General features: G+C 45.9%; 1 protein-coding gene across 2 annotated transcripts in view; it reads right to left on the bottom strand.

Moving 5' to 3' along the window:
- The window catches only part of LOC110535128 (iporin), a 52,628-nt gene that overhangs the window by 14,901 nt on the left and 18,324 nt on the right, over nucleotides 1-19,403 (bottom strand). Inside the window, exons 4-7 of one of the 2 annotated variants that reach the window (XM_036936449.1) lie at nucleotides 17,881-18,454; nucleotides 8,736-9,434; nucleotides 7,641-7,874; nucleotides 1,846-2,016 (exon numbers count right to left, since the gene is read on the bottom strand). In XM_036936449.1, the coding sequence (XP_036792344.1) occupies nucleotides 1,846-2,016; nucleotides 7,641-7,874; nucleotides 8,736-9,434; nucleotides 17,881-18,454 (1,678 nt within the window). The remainder of the gene's footprint in view (nucleotides 1-1,845; nucleotides 2,017-7,640; nucleotides 7,875-8,735; nucleotides 9,435-17,880; nucleotides 18,455-19,403) is intronic. The other variant, XM_036936450.1, reaches the window with a different exon arrangement.

Below are 19,403 nucleotides of genomic sequence, written 5' to 3'. Positions count from 1 at the left end.
GTGGAAACGTCGAGAAGCCACAACGGCTCAGCCGTGACGTGATAGGCTACAAAAGCTCACATAACGGCACGGCCGAGTGCTGAAGCGTACAGCGTGTAAAAATAGTCAGTCCTCGGTTGCAACACTCACTACTGAGTTCCTAACTGCCTCTGGAAGCAACGTCGGCACAATAACTGTTTGTCGGGTGCTTCATGAAATGGGTTTCCATGGCCGAGCACCCGCACACAAGCTTAACATCACCATGCACAATGCCAATCGTCGGCTGGAGTGGTGTAAAGCTCGCCGCCATTGGACTCTGGAACAGTGGAGGCACGTTCTCTGGAGTGATGTAAAGCTCGCTGCCATTGGACTCTGGAGCAGTGGAAACACGTTCTCTGGAGTGATGTAAAGCTCGCTGCCATTGGACTCTGGAACAGTGGAAACACGTTCTCTGGAGTGATGTAAAGCTCGCTGCCATTGGACTCTGGAGCAGTGGAAACACGTTCTCTGGAGTGATGTAAAGCTCGCTGCCATTGGACTCTGGAGCAGTGGAAACACGTTCTCTGGAGTGATGTAAAGCTCGCTGCCATTGGACTCTGGAGCAGTGGAAACACGTTCTCTGGAGTGATGTAAAGCTCGCCGCCATTGGACTCTGGAACAGTGGAAACACGTTCTCTGGAGTGATGTAAAGCTCGCCGCCATTGGACTCTGGAGCAGTGGAAACGCGTTCTCTGGAGTGATGTAAAGCTCGCTGCCATTGGACTCTGGAGCAGTGGAAACACGTTCTCTGGAGTGATGTAAAGCTCGCTGCCATTGGACTCTGGAGCAGTGGAAACACGTTCTCTGGAGTGATGTAAAGCTCGCTGCCATTGGACTCTGGAACAGTGGAGGCACGTTCTCTGGAGTGATGTAAAGCTCGCTGCCATTGGACTCTGGAGCAGTGGAAACACGTTCTCTGGAGTGATGTAAAGCTCGCTGCCATTGGACTCTGGAACAGTGGAGGCACCTTCCCTGGAGTGATGTAAAGCTCGCTGCCATTGGACTCTGGAACAGTGGAGGCACGTTCTCTGGAGTGATGTAAAGCTCGCTGCCATTGGACTCTGGAACAGTGGAGGCACGTTCTCTGGAGTGATGTAAAGCTCGCTGCCATTGGACTCTGGAACAGTGGAAACACGTTCTCTGGAGTGATGTAAAGCTCGCTGCCAATGGACTCTGGAACAGTGGAAACACGTTCTCTGGAGTGATGAATCACGCTTCACCATCTGGAAGTCCGACGGAGGAATCTGGGTTTGGTGGATACCAGGAGAACTCTATCTGTCCCAATGCATAGTGCCAACTGTAAAGTTTGGTGGAGGAGGAATAATGGTCTGGGGCTGTGGATACCAGGAGAACGCTAGGCCCCTTAGTTCCAGTGAAGGAATAAAATGACATTCTAGACCATTCTAGACCATTCTATGCTTCCAACTTTGTGGTAACAGTGCAAAAAGAAGGGTCCATACAGAAATGGTTTGTCGAGATCGGTGTGGAAGAACTTGACTGGCCTTCACAAAACTCTGACCTCAACCCCTTCGAACAATTGGAGCGTTGACTGCGAGCCGGGTGTAATCATCCAACATCAGTGCCCGACCTCACTAATGCTCTTGTGGCTGAATGGAAGCAAGTCCCTGCAGCAATGTTCCAACATCTAGTGAAAAGCCTTCCAGAAGAGTGGAGGCTGCTGTGGCAGCAGAGGGGGGACCAACACACGATTTTGGAATGAGATGTTCGACAAGCAGGTGTCAACATACTTTTGGTCATGTAGTGTACACACATACATACATACATACATACACACACAAACTACACCACTCCTAGTGGCTGTCTCACCTCTCTTCTGCTGCAGGTCTACAGCGATGTGGGACTGTGAGGAAGAGGAGGATGACGAGGAAGAGGAGGCATCCGGAGAGAGACAGAACTCTTCTGGAGGACGCTCGGTCAGGGAAAAGTAGTCTGGCAGGAAGTCACTGTAGTACTGCTGCAGCTGCTTCACAGACTGGCCTGAGAACACACACACGTAGGATGAGTACACACACGGGTAGGATGAGTACACACACAGGTAGGATAAGAACACACACGGGTAGGATGAGTACACACACGTAGGATGAGTACACACACAGGTAGGATGAGTACACAAACACGTAGGATAAGAACACACACGGGTAGGATGAGTACACACACAGGTAGGATGAGTACACACACAGGTAGGATGAGTACACACACAGGTAGGATGAGTACACACACAGGTAGGATGAGGACACACACACACGTAGGATAAGAACACACACACGTAGGATAAGAACACACACACGTAGGATAAGAACACACACACGTAGGATGAGTACACACACGGGTAGGATGAGTACACACACAGGTAGGATGAGTACACACACAGGTAGGATGAGGACACACACACGTAGGATAAGAACACACACACGTAGGATAAGAACACACACACGTAGGATGAGTACACACACACGTAGGATAAGTACACACACATAGGATAAGAACACACACACGTAGGATAAGAACACACACATGTAGGATAAGTACACACACACATAGGATGAGAAAACACACATGCTCGACATACACTCATCACACACACTGGCAGCGATGTCTTTGGACACTATACATGAATAAACACACACACACACACACGCACACACACACAGGCACGTGCACAGATAGGGTCTACCTGTGCCCAGCACCTGCCACTTTGCCCTCCCACTCGCCAAATGCCCTTTTCAGTGGTGGTATAATTATTATTTATTTTTTTATACAGTTTTTGTTGTTTTTCTTCTGAACCTACTGACCCCAAATTGTTGTTTGACGTCATCAAGTTCACCAGCCCCTACCCTTACCCTGTCCGTTGACCTGTACGGAGCTTGCGTGGGCCCGGTTCTGCCCTTTTCCCAGGCTGCCCTGTGTCATGACTCTCCTGTGAAGATGTGAAGGATCAGGTTACAGTGGCTCTTACTACAGCTCTCTCTCTCCCGCAGAGGGGGAGAGGTGGAGGTGGCAGCGTTATGGCGGGCGTAAAATACTCTGCCTCTGGGCACCGTAGTATTGGGATTGGAATGTGTGACTGTGGGACATAGAGAGGGACTTGCCAAAACTCCTACATCCCCAAAATTGGAGGATGTTTTTTTGAGAATGTGGAACCGGTCCGTGGACACTTTAAGGACTGTTTGTTTCATTTTGTGACCTCATGAAGGACAGGAGAAACACATTCATGTTTCTTTGTTTGTATACAGTACTCAATTATGGGATTCGCATCTGAACGTTGTATCAAATAAATGATTAAGCACAAGAATACTTTTGGAAAGTTAATGTGATCTTAGTCTGCTAAATTAGAATTATTTCTCATAGTAACTTATCAGTGGCCACGCACAGAGACTATACCCAAACTTCATGGAACGACCCCTTTCCACAGAGGGAATAAAAGGACTCGTGACAAAATGTACATTTAGTCAAGAGAACGCAGGGACGGGGTTCCCACGTTGAAATGGCTACCACTCTATAGACCAAGCAGACTAAGGCGGGCGCCAGATGTTGCAAAATGGTTTAGACAATAGAAACCAATAGATTGCCACAGAAGGAGCAAGTCCTCGATGCAGCTTTACCAGTCTGCAGCTGAAAATGTGCGTAAGTCTAAGATGAGGATACCGACAACTACCGCAAGCATCTATTCTAACAGATCAATTCTAAGAACAATGGTACTCTGAAAGATCCATTCGTTATCGAACGACCGAATGATACGCCCGACGTATCCATTATAACAAGCTACAACTACGAAAGACTTTGATCTCTGGTGGACAAACCAGAGACTTTCTGTTGACTCACTATGCAGCAGAAGAACCGGCGATCACAGAGAGGCACAACACCTGTAAATATGTAAATTGCAATTTCTTTTAGAATGAGCGGCTGTGCATGTTCAAAGTATTAGCATTTCCATGAGTGTAGTCAACTGTATGTATGTGGGTCCACTCAGTTTCCCTCTCTTGAACTGCCCCCACCCCTTTCCTTTGTCTACAAAGCCATCATATCGGTTTAGCCCTCCTTGGGACTTTTCAGTGTATCATGTGAGTAACCAATGTATAACTATTGTGTGTGTGTGTTTATGTAATTCCGTGATTGGTTAGTTAGTTAGTAAATAAATAATGAAGCCTGATTCATGATCTATGCTAGGGTTGGTACATATGTCCAAGGGTTTGCGACATTCAGGAATGAGACTGACGAGGTAATAATACATTAATGGAAGACTGTAATCGATAAGATAATAAAATATCTGAGAGATCCCCAGGTCACCCCCTCTCATGTTCTGGTACCTCAGAGCTCCCCAGGTCACCTCCTCTCATGTTCTGGTATCTCAGAGCTCCCCAGGTCAACCCCCTCTCATGTTCTGGTACCTCAGAGCTCCCCAGGTCACCCCCTCTCATGTTCTGGTACCTCAGAGCTCCCCAGGTCACCTCCTCTCATGTTCTGGTACCTCAGAGCTCCCCAGGTCAACCCCCTCTCATGCTCACTTTCTGGACTCTGGCTAACCACCATATGTGTCTCGTTTCAGGAAACTAGGCGCTATGTCTCGCGTCACTACTTCACAGGAGCACCATTTGAATGTCGCTCTGGCTATCTACTCCGATTTCAGAGAACTCTCGTCTGAGTGTGTCAGAACACAGAATAACTGACGAATTTACAAACGCTCAAAACCCGTTGAATATGGCTGGTGTCAGGAAACTTTGGCAAAAAAAAGCGTCATTAAATTGTTTCCAACAGCACAGTTGCAGTCCCCAACAACACTCTGAATAACATAAAAACAGCTTAACCAGCTCTGCTAGGGTGAGTAAAATGGTCAAATTGAGCTGTTCTTTCATTTGTGTCTGGAAGTAGCTAGCAAGCTAGCCAACATTAGCCAGTTAGCTTGGGTGCTTGACTGCTGTTGTCAGGACAGAATGCCCGGATCAACCCTACTTCTCGGGCCGAGCGTCCAGTGTTCGCTCTGAATGCTCCGAGTGTTCAGAATTTACGAACAGAACAATCTGACAATGCTGAGTTTACAAACTCCCAGAGCACACTCTGGCAGTCCAGATTAAATTTACGAACAGAACAATCTGACAACGCTGAGTTCACAAACTCCCAGAGCACACTCTGGCACTCCAGATTAAATTTACGAACAGAACAATCTGACAACGCTGAGTTTACAAACTCCCAGAGCACACTCTGGCACTCCAGATTAAATTTACGAACACACCTGTAGGTTGTTCCTCCTTTAAAAGTTGCAGCGTACTGCGGCGCAGCTAGCAGGTGCCGCAGAATTCTATGGCACGTTATGCACGTTAATGCCAACCACTGGTACCATTAATGTTAATTAGTGCTAGTTTGACCACCAGAGGGCATCTTTGAGAAGCATTTGAACGCCTTCAATAATGGCTGTACTGAAGAATGTGGGAGACCGGGGTTCAATTCCCCAACGGCGAGGAAGGAGTAAGCTGTCCTTGTAAATAAGAATTCTTAACTGATTCCATATGTGTTATTTCATAGTTGTGATGTCTTCACTATTATTCTACAATGTAGAAAAAAGTCAAAATAAAGAAAAACACTGGAATGAGTAGGTGTGTCCAAACGTTTGATTGGTAGTTGCTTAATTCATTCGATTAATATTATGGTGTTTCTATTACAAGGAAAACAAAAACCCTTTGGGAGTATATTCAAATATGCTCTTTAAATAAATAAGACCTACACCACTTTTAACAGCATATTACTCAACACTAGTGAGACTCATGTCGCCTACGGTAGGATATAAAAAAATATGATGTGACTCTCCTCCCATAATTACATATTGAGGATTGGAGGATATTTCTGTAATTCAGTAATATTTATTCCCATAGTAATTTATTATGGATCCATAACTAAATAAACATTGGGAGTATTTGTATCATCATTTTATTAATGAAAGCATAAAGATTGCTTTAGTTTGAAGGTGCAGACTGGCACTACGGACAGAACAGTGGGAAGGTTTCCCTAGTCAGCACCATTAGTAGTGCAATGCCCCTTAAAGTGTTGCCAGTGTGGCGGGGTGGGGGATGATTTTGTTTTGAAATGACCTAAAATGAGCGAGAAAAAGGCCATTCTTGAACATGGGGTGAGACATTGTTACTAATTTGTAAATAAAGCCTGTTTGTTATTTTGAATTATTTATTTCTGTTTTTAGTTAGAGAAAAAAACAATAACCTACTGTCATCTCACGGGTCTCCCAGTCAAGGCCAGCACGGGTATTGAACCAGCATCTGTAGCAACATTGCTTGCACTTAAACCGTTGCACCACTCAGGCGTGTACAATGTGACTGGTCGGGAGTGGCCTACAGTACTACAGTAAGACCAAAATAATTTTATAAAAACCTTAGTGTAACAACAGTTTTAGTAAGTAACACTGAAGTTGTGCACAATTATCCGTTTCTATTTAGGTTTGTCGTCCATTCATTGTCAGTTAGAGACACAGTAGGACCCAAAAGCATAATCGGTGCTCTAACTCCCCCTTGTGGTGGTCTGAAGCAATGAAGAGGTGATGCAGGGTACCGTACTAAACCACAAATTACCTCAAAGTATGGCGGCGTAAACTTGCAACTGTTAAAGGAGGAACCACTGTACAAACTAACCTTGAAATGTACATAGCCTCACATGTGAATCCTTAAAGAGATGGGTGGGGCTAAAGCTTAAGAGGGTGTGAACAATGCTGAATGGGTGTAGACAAAGAAGAGCTCTCCAGTAGGTACCAAAACATTCAAGGGCCATTTTCTCAAAAGTGAGGTTACAAGTTGATCAACTTTCAAAGCAGAATTACTTTCCCATTGTTCCACAACTGTAGTGTATGATATATCATTTTGTAGCTCTGAGTCGCTACTTTTATCCAATGTAAAAAACACAGTTTCAAATTTTGCTACATAAGTCCGAATCGAGCTGGTCAGTCACATAATACTAAAATATACATACAAGCCAGTCATATACCATTAGTTAAACAATTATGAATATTAGGCTATAGTATGAAGTTATTATTTAAGAGCATTGAAGATGAGTCACAATCAGTAAAGAAATATAGTAGCTAGCTAACTAGCATATTTACATCAATCATCAACATCAGCTGCCAGCCCACCTTCACAATCAGTAAAGAAATATAGTAGCTAGCTAACTAGCATATTTACATCAATCATCAACATCAGCTGCCAGCCCACCTTCACAATCAGTAAAGAAATATAGTAGCTAGCTAACTAGCATATTTACATCAATCATCAACATCAGCTGCCAGCCCACCTTCACAATCAGTAAAGAAATATAGTAGCTAGCTAACTAGCATATTTACATCAATCATCAACATCAGCTGACAGCCCACCTTCTGTTCCTGATGTCAATCACGTCTTTAGGAGGCAGTGTAACTAGCTGGCTTACAATTTGTGATGATTGTGGTGTTAAAGAAATAATATTTAAAAAATAAAAAAAATGGCTGTGCACGGCCCTGCACGCACACACACACACACACACACACACATACACACACACACACACACACACACACACACACACACACACACAGCGCCTGATCAATAGGGTTAGTAGTATATGAACACCATTGAGTCGTCCCAGGGGGGTGTGTCCACTAGAGGCCGGAGGGAAGTCAAACACGTTCCGTCGTGTAATTCGCTGACCAACGGCCCCGCCCCTACGACCGTTCCCGTCCAGACTGCCTGATAGAGGCGGATCGCCTGACCCTGCAGAGCCCCCCAAGGAACACCTCTCCACCCCTAATGGGTTCTTTTGACGATACTCCCTCCATTTCAGAGTCTGTGGAGAGAGGTGGTGCCCTGTAAGGGAGGATGGATGGAGGAGGGGATACGGGGGATGGAGGACACGGAGAAAAAATACGAGTGGTGGGGGAAGAGGGGTTTGGAGGGATGCACGGAGAGACGAGAAGAGAGTTGGGTGGGATAAGAGAAGGAGAAAATATGGAGGTAATGGTAGAAAGAGGGAGATGAGAGAGGAAGGTAGGTTTTCATGTGGAGGATTGGGGAAAGCAAGATTAAACGAGAAGTGAGAGGTAGATGAAGTGTACATGGGAGAAGGCAGAGGAAGAGGAGCGTTGAAATTGAGAGAGAGAGAGAGAGAGAGAGAGAGAGAGAGAGAGAGAGAGAGAGAGAGAGATAGGGTGAGTGTACATGGGAGAAGGCAGTGGAAGAGGCACGTTGAAATTGAGAGAGAGAGAGAGAGAGAGAGAGAGAGAGAGAGAGAGAGAGAGAGAGATAGGGTGAGTGTACATGGGAGAAGGCAGAGGAAGAGGAGTGTTGAAAGAGAAGAAAGAGAGATGGGGTGAGTGTACATGGGAGAAGGCAGAGGAAGAGGAGCGTTGAAAGAGAAGAAAGAGAGATGGGGTGAGTGTACATGGTAAGGAAAGGAGGATAAGCAATAGAAAGGATGGGTGAAAGTGAAAAAGAAAGAAAAGAGAGAGAGAGAGAGTCACTAAACGTGTACGGTATATCTGTGGAATCACCATGAGAGAGGAATTAAAGAACCAGTAGAATCAGTAGGAACCAGTAGAATCCATTAAAAGAAGACATGGTGGTGGGGGGGGGGGGGGGACAGGACTGGCCAACCCACCATCCAACAAACCCCACTGACACAACCACATACAGTACAAACCCTTGACCGGACCACACTGGGACACCTACCATGTTGTGTCCTGAGCCCTGGTCCTCTGCTCCCCTCCAGGGAGTCTAATGTCGTCTCCTCGTATCCCAGTGAAGTCTCACTGTCCTGGGGAACGGCCAGTAAAGTGGGCAGGGTCCCACGGTGGTGGTGGTGACCCTGCACCTGGCCTTGCACCGGAGGCAACATGGGGGGCACCGCACCCCGCTTCACCCCCAATGTTGGGGGCGGAGGTGTGGGTGGCAGAGGGGCAGGTGCCGCTGGTGAAGGGGTATGGTGAAGGGGCAGGAGCCCGGTGGAGAGGGGGCAGGAGAGGCTACGGGTTGGCTGGGGGCTGGGAGTACAGGTAGAACAGGTCCCTGAGCTGGATGTCGCTCCCTGGAGGCGGACCGGGGAATAGCTACCCAGTGGCGAGGGCCGGACCGAGCCAGGACCAAGGCTAGCCACTGCTGACACCATCCCATCACCACCACTACCCTGGCACCAACGCATCGAGTCTTCCCCTGGGTCGTTGGCGCCTTCACCCCCCTCTGGACCTCCAGAAGGCCCTCCACCCCGGGCCTGCATCCCAGAGACGTAGCCTGTCAGCAAGGGAAGCAGGGGCTGGGGCGGCTTGGAGAACTGGTGGTGGAAGGTGAAGGGTTGAATGGGGAGGGTGGTGGGACGCTGGTCTTTAGTGTAACGCACCACTGCTGAGCTGGATGAAGAGCTGGAGAGACCACCTGGATGCAGAGAGAGAGAGAGAGAGAGAGAGAGAGAGAGAGAGAGAGAGAGAGAGAGAGAGAGAGAGAGACAGAGACAGAGACAGAGACAGAGACAGAGAGAGAGACAGAGACAGAGAGAGAGACAGAGAGAGAGACAGAGAGAGAGAGAGAGAGACAGAGAGAGACAGAGAGAGAGAGAGAGACAGACAGACAGACAGACAGAGAGAGGGAGAGACAGAGACAGAGAGAGAGAGACACAGACAGAGACAGAGAGAGAGAGACAGAGAGAGACACAGAGAGAGAGAGAGACAGACAGAGAGAGAGAGAGACAGAGAGAGAGAGACAGAGAGAGAGAGAGAGAGCGAGAGAGAGAGAGAGAGACAGAGAGAGAGAGAGAGAGAGAGAGAGAGAGAGAGACAGAGAGAGAGAGAGAGAGAGACAGAGAGAGAGAGACAGAGAGAGACAGAGAGAGAGAGACAGAGAGAGAGAGAGAGAGACAGAGAGAGAGAGAGAGACAGAGAGAGAGAGAGAGAGACAGAGAGAGAGAGAGGAAAGACAAGGCCAGGAAAGGTTAACATTTACAGTTCGCACAATTCTCGATTTTAGCTCAGTCATCATCGTCAAACCATATGCCCTGATAATACCTGTAACACAGTAACCACATCAGCCATTATACAGTCTGATAATACCTGTAACACAGTAACCACATCAGCCATTACACATTCTGATAATACCTGTAACACAGTAACCACATCAGCCATTATACAGTCTGATAATACCTGTAACACAGTAACCACATCAGCCATTATACAGTCTGATAATACCTGTAACACAGTAACCACATCAGCCATTACCCAGTCTGATAATACCTGTAACACAGTAACCACATCAGCCATTACCCAGTCTGATAATACCTGTAACACAGTAATTGTATCAGCCATTACAGAGTCTGTATTACAAAGCTAGCATTTAAGTAAATATTACATGTAATATTTTGTAAACATGTTGGGAAAATAAAGGTTAAGTTGAATTGATTCACAGAGACAAACACAAATTGCCCAGTCATGATCCAGTAAGCTGCTACAGCCAACAGACAGAGAGTTGTTAGTACAAACAGCCCAGACTGCCCTTCAAGAGACAGAGCATACTATGACACACACACACACACACACACACGGCCGGGGAGAGAAGACCTGAATAAAACTGCGTCACTCTGTCCTATAGCAGAAGCACCAGAGATCGAAGAACAGCCATTTTTCTTCTTTCTGTCTCTCTGTGTGTATTAGTGGTGTGTATCAGTGGTGTGAGCATGAATTTCAGCATGTGTGGTTGGTTCCACGATCCGGTCGCTGTGTGATCCACAGGGGTGTGTGTGAGGTCGAGCAGCGACATTGCGCAAGCTGTTTGTCTCTTTTGCTCCGCCATGGAATGTCAGTCAGCCTGGGTGCAGTAACACATCTCTGTCACAAGGAGCAGTGTTGAGCAATGGATGTAGTAACATGTTTTAACCAAAGGGGCAGTGTTGAGCTATGGGATGTTGTAAGATGTTTTAACCAAAGAGGCAGTGTAGAACTGTGGGTGTAGTAACATCCCTCAGCCACAGAGGCAGTGTTGAGCAATGGGATGTTGTAAGATGTTTAAACCAAAGAGTTAGTGTAGAACTGTGGGTGTAGTAACATCACTCAGCCACAGAGGCAGTGTTGAGCAATGGTTGCAGTGATAGATGCCAAAACAACACAGCCAGGACTGTGCTCTGAGGATAGAAACAATGCCTCTACCTCTCATCTATATCTATAGCCATCTCCCTCTCTAGCCATCTCTAGCCATCCATCTTTCTTAGCTATATCTCTAGCCATCTCTCTCTCAGCTATATCTCTAGCCATCTCTCTCTCAGCTATATCTCTAGCCATCTCTCTCTCAGCTATATCTCCAGCCATGTCCATCTCCATCTCTCATCTATATCTCTAGCCATCTCTCTCTCTCTCATCTATATCTCTAGCCATCTCTCTCATCTATATCTCTAGCCATCTCTCTCTCATCTATATCTCCAGCCATGTCCATCTCCATCTCTCATCTATATCCTAGCCATCTCTCTCATCTATATCTCTAGCCATGTCCATCTCCATCTCTCATCTATATATCTAGCCATCTCTCTCATCTATATCTCTAGCCATCTCTCTCTCTCATCTGTATATCTAGCCATCTCTCTCATCTACATCTCTAGCCATCTCTCTCTCAACTATATTGCTAGCCATCCAACTCTCTCATCTACAGTGGGGAGAAGAAGTATTTGATACACTGCCGATTTTGCAGGATTTCCTACTTACAAAGCATGTAGAGGTCTGTAATTTTTATCATAGGTACGCTTCAACTGTTAGAGACGGAATCTAAAACAAAAATCCAGAAAACCACATTGTATGATTTTTAAGTAATTCATTAGCATTTTATTGCATGACATAAGTATTTGATACATCAGAAAATCAGAACTTAATATTTGGTACAGAAACCTTTGTTTGCAATTACAGAGATCATACGTTTCCTGTAGTTCTTGACCAGGTTTGAACACACTGCAGCAGGGATTTTGGCCCACTCCTCCATACAGAACTTCTCCAGATCCTTCAGGTTCCGGGGCTGTCGCTGGGCAATACGGACTTTCAGCTCCCTCCAAACATTTTCAATTGGGTTCAGGTCTGGAGACTGGCTAGGCCACTCCAGGACCTTGAGATGCTTCTTACGGAGCCACTCCTTAGTTGCCCTGGCTGTGTGTTTCAGGTCGTTGTCATGCTGGAAGACCAAGCCACGACCCATCTTCAATGCTCTTGAAGGAGGTTGTTGGCCAAGATCTTGAGATACATGGCCCCATCCATCCTCCCCTCAATACGGTGCAGTCGTCCTGTCCCCTTTGAAGAAAAGCATCCCCAAGGAATTATGTTTCCACCTCCATGCTTCACGGTTGGGATGGTGTTCTTGGGGTTGTACTCATCCTTCTTCTTCCCCCAAACACGGCGAGTGGAGTTTAGACCAAAAAGCTCTATTTCTATCTCATCAGACCACATGACCTTCTCCCATTCCTCCTCTGGATCATCCAGATGGTCATTGGTAAACTTCAGACGGGCCTGGACATGCGCTGGCTTGAGCAGAGGAACCTTGCGTGCGCTGCAGGATTTTAATCCATGACGGCGTAGTGTGTTACTAATGGTTTTCTTTGAGACTGTGGTCCCAGCTCTCTTCAGGTCATTGACCAGGTCCTGCCGTGTAGTTCTGGGCTGATCCCTCACCTTCCTCATGTTCATTGATGCCCCACGGGGTGAGATCTTGCATGGAGCCCCAGACCGAGGGTGATTGACCGTCATCTTGAACTTCATCCATTTTCTAATAATTGCGCCAACAGTTGTTGCCTTCTCACCAAGCTGCTTGCCTATTGTCCTGTAGCCCATCCCAGCCTTGTGCAGGTCTACAATTTTATCCCTGATGTCCTTACACAGCTCTCTGGTCTTGGCCATTGTGGAGAGGTTGGAGTCTGTTTGATTGAGTGTGTGGACAGGTGTCTTTTATACAGGTAACGAGTTCAAACAGGTGCAGTTAATACAGGTAATGAGTGGAGAACAGGAGGGCTTCTTAAAGAAAAACGAACAGTTCTGTGAGAGCCGGAATTCTTACTGGTTGGTAGGTGATCAAATACTTATGTCATGCAATAAAATGCTAATTAATGACTTAAAAATCATACATTGTGATTTTCTGGATTTTTGTTTTAGATTCCGTCTCTCACAGTTGAAGTGAACCTATGATAAAAATTACAAAACCTGCAAAATTGGCAGTGTATCAAATACTTGTTCTCCCCACTGTATATCTTGAGCCATCTCTGTTTCTCATCTATATGTCCAGCCATCTCACTCTCTCATCTATATCTCTAGCCATCTCTCTAGCCATCTCTCTCTCTTCTATATCTCTAGTATTCTCCCTCTCTCATCTATATCTCTAGCTATCTCTCTCCCATCTATATCTCTAGCCATGTCCCTCTATCATTTATATCTCTAGCCATGTCCCTCTCTCATCTCTAGTCATGTCCCTCTCTCATCTACAGTGCCTTGCGAAAGTATTCGGCCCCCTTGAACTTTGCGACCTTTTGCCACATTTCAGGCTTCAAACATAAAGATATAAAACTGTATTTTTTGTGTGTATTTTTTTGTGAAGAATCAACAACAAGTGGGACACAATCATGAAGTGGAACGACATTTATTGGATATTTCAAACTTTTTTAACAAATCAAAAACTGAGAAATTGGGCGTGCAAAATTATTCAGCCCCCTTAAGTTAAGTTAGTTGGGGTTTCGGTACAATTCTCTAAATGCTGACAGTTATTGAATTAGTTTGTTCGACATGGTGGGATGTATTTGTGTGATGTGGTGGAAACGTCGTTATGTGCAAATATTGATATAATAACCATCCTATCAAGAGTAAACTTGGGAGTCACGTGATGATATGGCGTGTGGTCCGCCCAATAGGACTCGGGAAACCATGCAGATTATTAGGCTTCAGATCTGTTGTGTGGTCCTCCCACTACGACTCAGGAAACCATACAGTTTATTAGGCTTCAGATCTGGTGTGTGGTCCTCCCACTACGACTAAGGAAACCATGCAGTTTATTAGGCTACAGATCTGTTGTGAGGTCCTCCCACTACGACTCAGGAAACCATGCAGTTTATTAGGCTACAGATCTGTTGTGAGGTCCTCCCACTACGACTCAGGAAACCATGCAGTTTATTAGGCTACAGATCTGGTGTGTGGTCCTCCCACTACGACTCAGGAAACCATACAGTTTATTAGGCTACAGATCTGTTGTGAGGTCCTCCCACTACGACTCAGGAAACCATGCAGTTTATTAGGCTACAGATCTGGTGTGTGGTCCTCCCACTACGACTCAGGAAACCATGCAGTTTATTAGGCTACAGATCTGGTGTGCGGTCCTCCCACTACGACTCAGGAAACCATGCAGTTTATTAGGCTACAGATCTGGTGTGTGGTCCTCCCACTACGACTCAGGAAACCATGCAGTTTATTAGGCTAGAAATCTGGTCTGTGGTCCTCCCACTACGACTCAGGAAACCATGCAGTTTATTAGGCTACAGATCTGGTGTGTGGTCCTCCCACTACGACTCAGGAAACCATGCAGTTTATTAGGCTACAGATCTGTTGTGTGGTCCTCCCACTACGACTCAGGAAACCATGCAGTTTATTAGGCTACAGATCTGGTGTGTGGTCCTCCCACTACGACTCAGGAAACCATGCAGATGATTAGGCTACAGATTAAATAAATGATGATGAACGGCAGTGTTCGGGCGGTGTTCAGGCGGTGTTCGGGCGGTGTACGGGCGGTGTTCGGGCGGTGTTCGGGCGGTGTTCGGGCGGTGTACGGGCAGTGTTCGGGCGGTGTTCGGGCGGTGTTCGGGCGGTGTTCGGGCAGTGTTCGGGCAGTGTTCGGTGTTCGGGCGGTGTTCGGGCAGTGTTCGGGCGGTGTTCGGGCAGTGTTCGGGCAGTGTTCGGTGTTCGGGCGGTGTTCGGGCAGTGTTCGGTGTTCGGGCAGTGTTCGGTGTTCGGGCGGTGTTCGGGCGGTGTTCGGGCGGTGTTCGGGCGGTGTTCGGGCGGTCGACGTCACAGACCTTCTAGCCATCACTGATCCATTTTTCATTTTCCATTTGTTTTGTCTTGTCTTCCTTCACACCTGGTTCCAATCCCATCAATTACATGTTGTGTATTTAACCCTCTGTTTCCCCTCATGTCCTGGTCGGTGATTGTTTGTTGTATGTTTCGGTGCTAGTTATGTTCTGATGTGTGACGGGTTTTTACCCACTTTCATTATTTTTGTAAATGTTGGTTTTTGGAGTTTGTGTGCACTTAAACGACTCCGTTTATACCAAGTTCGTTCTCCTGCGCCTGACGTTCCTGCCACCAGCTCGCACCCATTACAGTCAAAGCCTTTTTATTGTTAAAATGTATATTATTTGAGCTCTTTTTAAAGGATTAGCTATCATATATTCCAATAGTCTCTTTCTTATACAGCATTAGAGAAAATGGTGTAGGCCTATAAATCAAGTTATTAGTTGTTACTCGACACTGTGATACTTGCTGTGTAACAAATGCTATTCTACTATTGTGTTCTATCTTCCTTTTCCTCATCTCTCCATTCACCTCTCTTCAGTCCTCCCTCCTTTCCCCCTTCTACTGTCGATCCACATCTGTTTCCCTCCTCTCCCCTCCCCCCTATCCTTTTTACAATCCCTTCAACCCATACCTGCGCCCAACGATACCAAACCATATCCCCTGTCCTCAATCTGCTTCTAACCTGTTCCTATATCACAGTAGTTGGTACATTACAGGCTGTCATAATGTTTTACTGTGAGAAAGCGCTTCGGACATCAGGGTTGGCCTCTCTAGAGTGACTGGAATGTGTGTTTCTCCCTCTCTCTTCCTCCTCTTTGTATCTCTCGCTCTAAGAATCCTGTGCTGGTTCTAGTAACTATGGTGATTGACGTGTAGCCAGGCTAGCGCAGTGCAGCTCGGCTTAGCTTGGTTTGGCTCAGTGGAATTAAAAAGGGGATCTCTCTCACTGGAACGACGCCACTAGTATACTCCCTCCCGCAGTCTGACTGTCCTACTAGAACATTCCATTCAGAGTCGTCTGACACAGTGTTCCACAGAGGAATTCATAGGAATTCCAGACACTTTGTTTACTGTATTTCTATGGGCTGAAAAGAAAGATCAGGGTGTTTTTATAAGCAGACACACAGTGAGCCTGCTGCCACTGTTCATATATATATATATCATCACCTGGTGTCACATACCCATCTATTTAATCCTTCACATGCCTTGGTCATATTTAGCCATTGTTATTTGTTAATTGAAAGGGAGAAAACATAAAGAACCAAACTCACTCATACAAAACTATCCAAACTAGAGATAAAATGCCTCAATAACATAGAACTATAACACATCAATATCATAGAACTGTAACACATCAATAACATAGAACTGTAACACATCTATAACATAGAACTGTAAGACATCAATAACATAGAACTGTAACACATCAATAACATAGAACTGTAACACCTCAATATCATAGAACTGTAACACATCAATGTTAGAACATCGACAACACTTTAACAAGTCCCCAAAACAACCTATAACTGTATAACCTTACAACACTATAACAGTATAACCCTATACCACTATAACCTTATAACCCTATACCACTATAACCTTATAACCTTATAACCTTATAACACTATAACACTATAACCCTATAACACTATAACCTTATAACCCTATAACCTTATAACACTATAACCCTATAACCCTATAACACTATAACCCCATAACCCTATAACCCTATACCACTATAGCCCTATAGCATTATAACATTATAACACTATAACCCCATAACCCTATAACACTATAACACTATAGCATTACAACACTATAACCCCATAACCCTATAACACTATAGCATTACAACACTATAACCTTATAACACTATAACACCATAACACCATAACCCTGTAACCTTATAACCCTAAAATGTATTTCCATTCAAAATCCTATTTTCCCTAACCCAAACCCAAACCCAAAACCTAAACCTACCTCCTAACCTTAACCCACAACCTAACCACTAACCCCGTATCCTAATTCTAACCCTAAGCCTAATTCTAACCCTAACCCTAAACCAAACCCCTAACCCTAAAATAGCCTTTGTCCTCATGGCGATGTGGGAAATGTTATTTGTTTTAGAGTCTTTGTGGGAAACCAACCAAACCCCCCCTACACAATCGACATCAGATTTCTATGTTATATGATGTTGTTTGTCACGGCAGATTTCCTCCTCCTCCTCCTCTGAAGAGGTGAAACAAGGATCGGACCAATACCCAGCGTGGTCGGTGTCCATGGTTTTTAATAAGAAAAACTAAACATGAACACAAATACAAAATAATATAGTGAGCTCGCAACGAAACAGTCCCGTGTGGCACAAACAATGACACAGGAAACAATCACCCACAAAGTACCCACAGAATATGGCTGCCTAAATATGGTTCCCAATCAGAGACAACGATAGACAGCTGCCTCTAATTGAGAACCAATCTAGGCAACCATAGACATACAATTACCTAGAAAGGAAACAGCCCCATAAACTTACAAAACCCCTAGACATGTTAAACACCCTAGATGAGACAAAAACCATACATCACCCATGTCACACCCTGGCCTAACCAAAATAATAAAGAAAACAAAGATAACTAAGGCCAGGGCATGACATGGTTAGCTGATATGGATCAAACACCTATCCAGATATTGTGAGATCTGCCAGGCGACTGCATTGTAGTCAGTTTGGAACGCAATCATAATAATGTATTATCACTACAGCTCTTAACATAGAATATTATTATTATTATAATAACCAGCGTTCTTACCTTCGGCCTTGGAGCGTGTCTCTCTGACGCCACCACCAGGTGAGTGGCGGTCCACACTGCCCTGGCTGTAGCAGCGCTGGAAGGGCAAACTGTGGCTCGGACCCTGACCCAGGCCCTCCAGGATGGGGGAGAAGTCGGCCGAGGAGTGGGAGTGGGCCGAGTGGGTGGAGGAGAAGGGATCTGAACATCCCCCCATCCTGAGAGAAGGAGAGCCCGTGCCTCCTCCATTTTTCCTCTTGCTCTTGGCAATCTCTGCAAAGGACGTGACCCGCGGCAGAGGGGACGGGCCCAGGGGGGCGGTGCCCTCACTGAGACGGACAGGGCAGCTCAGCATGCGCTCCAATGAGCCGAGCCGAGGGGGCGGGGACATGTCCAGGTTCCGGTCGTAGCTACGGGAACGGGGGCGGCTGGGCCCTCCTCCGATGGGTCCTCGGCCAACCACAGGAGGGGAGATGTTGACGTACACCTGGCCCTCAATGATTGGGTCTGAACAGGCTCCACCCATCTGCTGCTGCTGCTTCCTCTTCTTCCCGTCCTGCTCGTCTTCATCATTTTCTTCCTCATCTTCATCACGCTGGGTAGAGAAGACAGAGAAGCTCTTAGAATAAAAGACAAAGAAACGAACACATTCTTGGATCGATGTCAAACAGGGCTCAAGTAGCAGGAATAGTGTTTGGATCTCATGCTTTTTACAGCAGACACTAGGCTACCTTGGGGCGGCAGGGTAGCCTAGTGGTTAGAGCATTGGACTAGTAACCGGAAGGTTGCAAGTTCAAATCCCTGAGCTGACAAGGTACAAATATGTCGTTCTGCCCCTGAACAGGCAGTTAACCCACTGTTCCTAGACCAGTTAACCCACTGTTCCTAGGCCAGTTAACCCACTGTTCCTAGGCCAGTTAACCCACTGTTCCTAGACCAGTTAACCCACTGTTCCTAGACCAGTGTTCCTAGACCAGTTAACCCCACTGTTCCTAGGCCAGTTAACCCACTGTTCCTAGACCAGTTAACCCACTGTTCCTAGACCAGTTAACCCACTGTTCCTAGGCCGTCATTGAAAATAAGAATTTGTTCTTAACTGACTTGACTAGTTAAATAAAGGTAAATAAAGGTCAATAAATATAAACGTTATGACTGAAGCCACAGACAGCTGAAAGAATCCCAGACTCTGATAGCTACTATAAATAGACTGGTATCTTAATAGTGTCAACATTACAACACATGAATATGACTGACATTACACCACACTGAAGGCATAAGGCTACATCCCGAGTGGCACCATTGTCCCTGTATAGTACACTGTATTTAACCAGGGCCCATAGTGCACTGTAAGTAATACGTTGCCATTTGAGAAGCACATACTCTCCAGGAATACTCCATTACAGATTACCCAGCTGCCAAAGTAGGCGACGATAAAACATTCCTTTCCCTTCAACAGTAGTGGATGGTTGTACTGATCTGAAACCTGCAGCCCTCCAGTAGGGGACTGTCCCCTTCAACAGTAGTCATGTAGTACTGATCTGAAC

This window comes from Oncorhynchus mykiss, chromosome 11, assembly GCF_013265735.2.
Source record: "Oncorhynchus mykiss isolate Arlee chromosome 11, USDA_OmykA_1.1, whole genome shotgun sequence".
In the NCBI taxonomy this organism is placed as follows: domain Eukaryota; kingdom Metazoa; phylum Chordata; class Actinopteri; order Salmoniformes; family Salmonidae; genus Oncorhynchus; species Oncorhynchus mykiss.
This window is presented reverse-complemented; position numbering and strand designations above follow the sequence as displayed.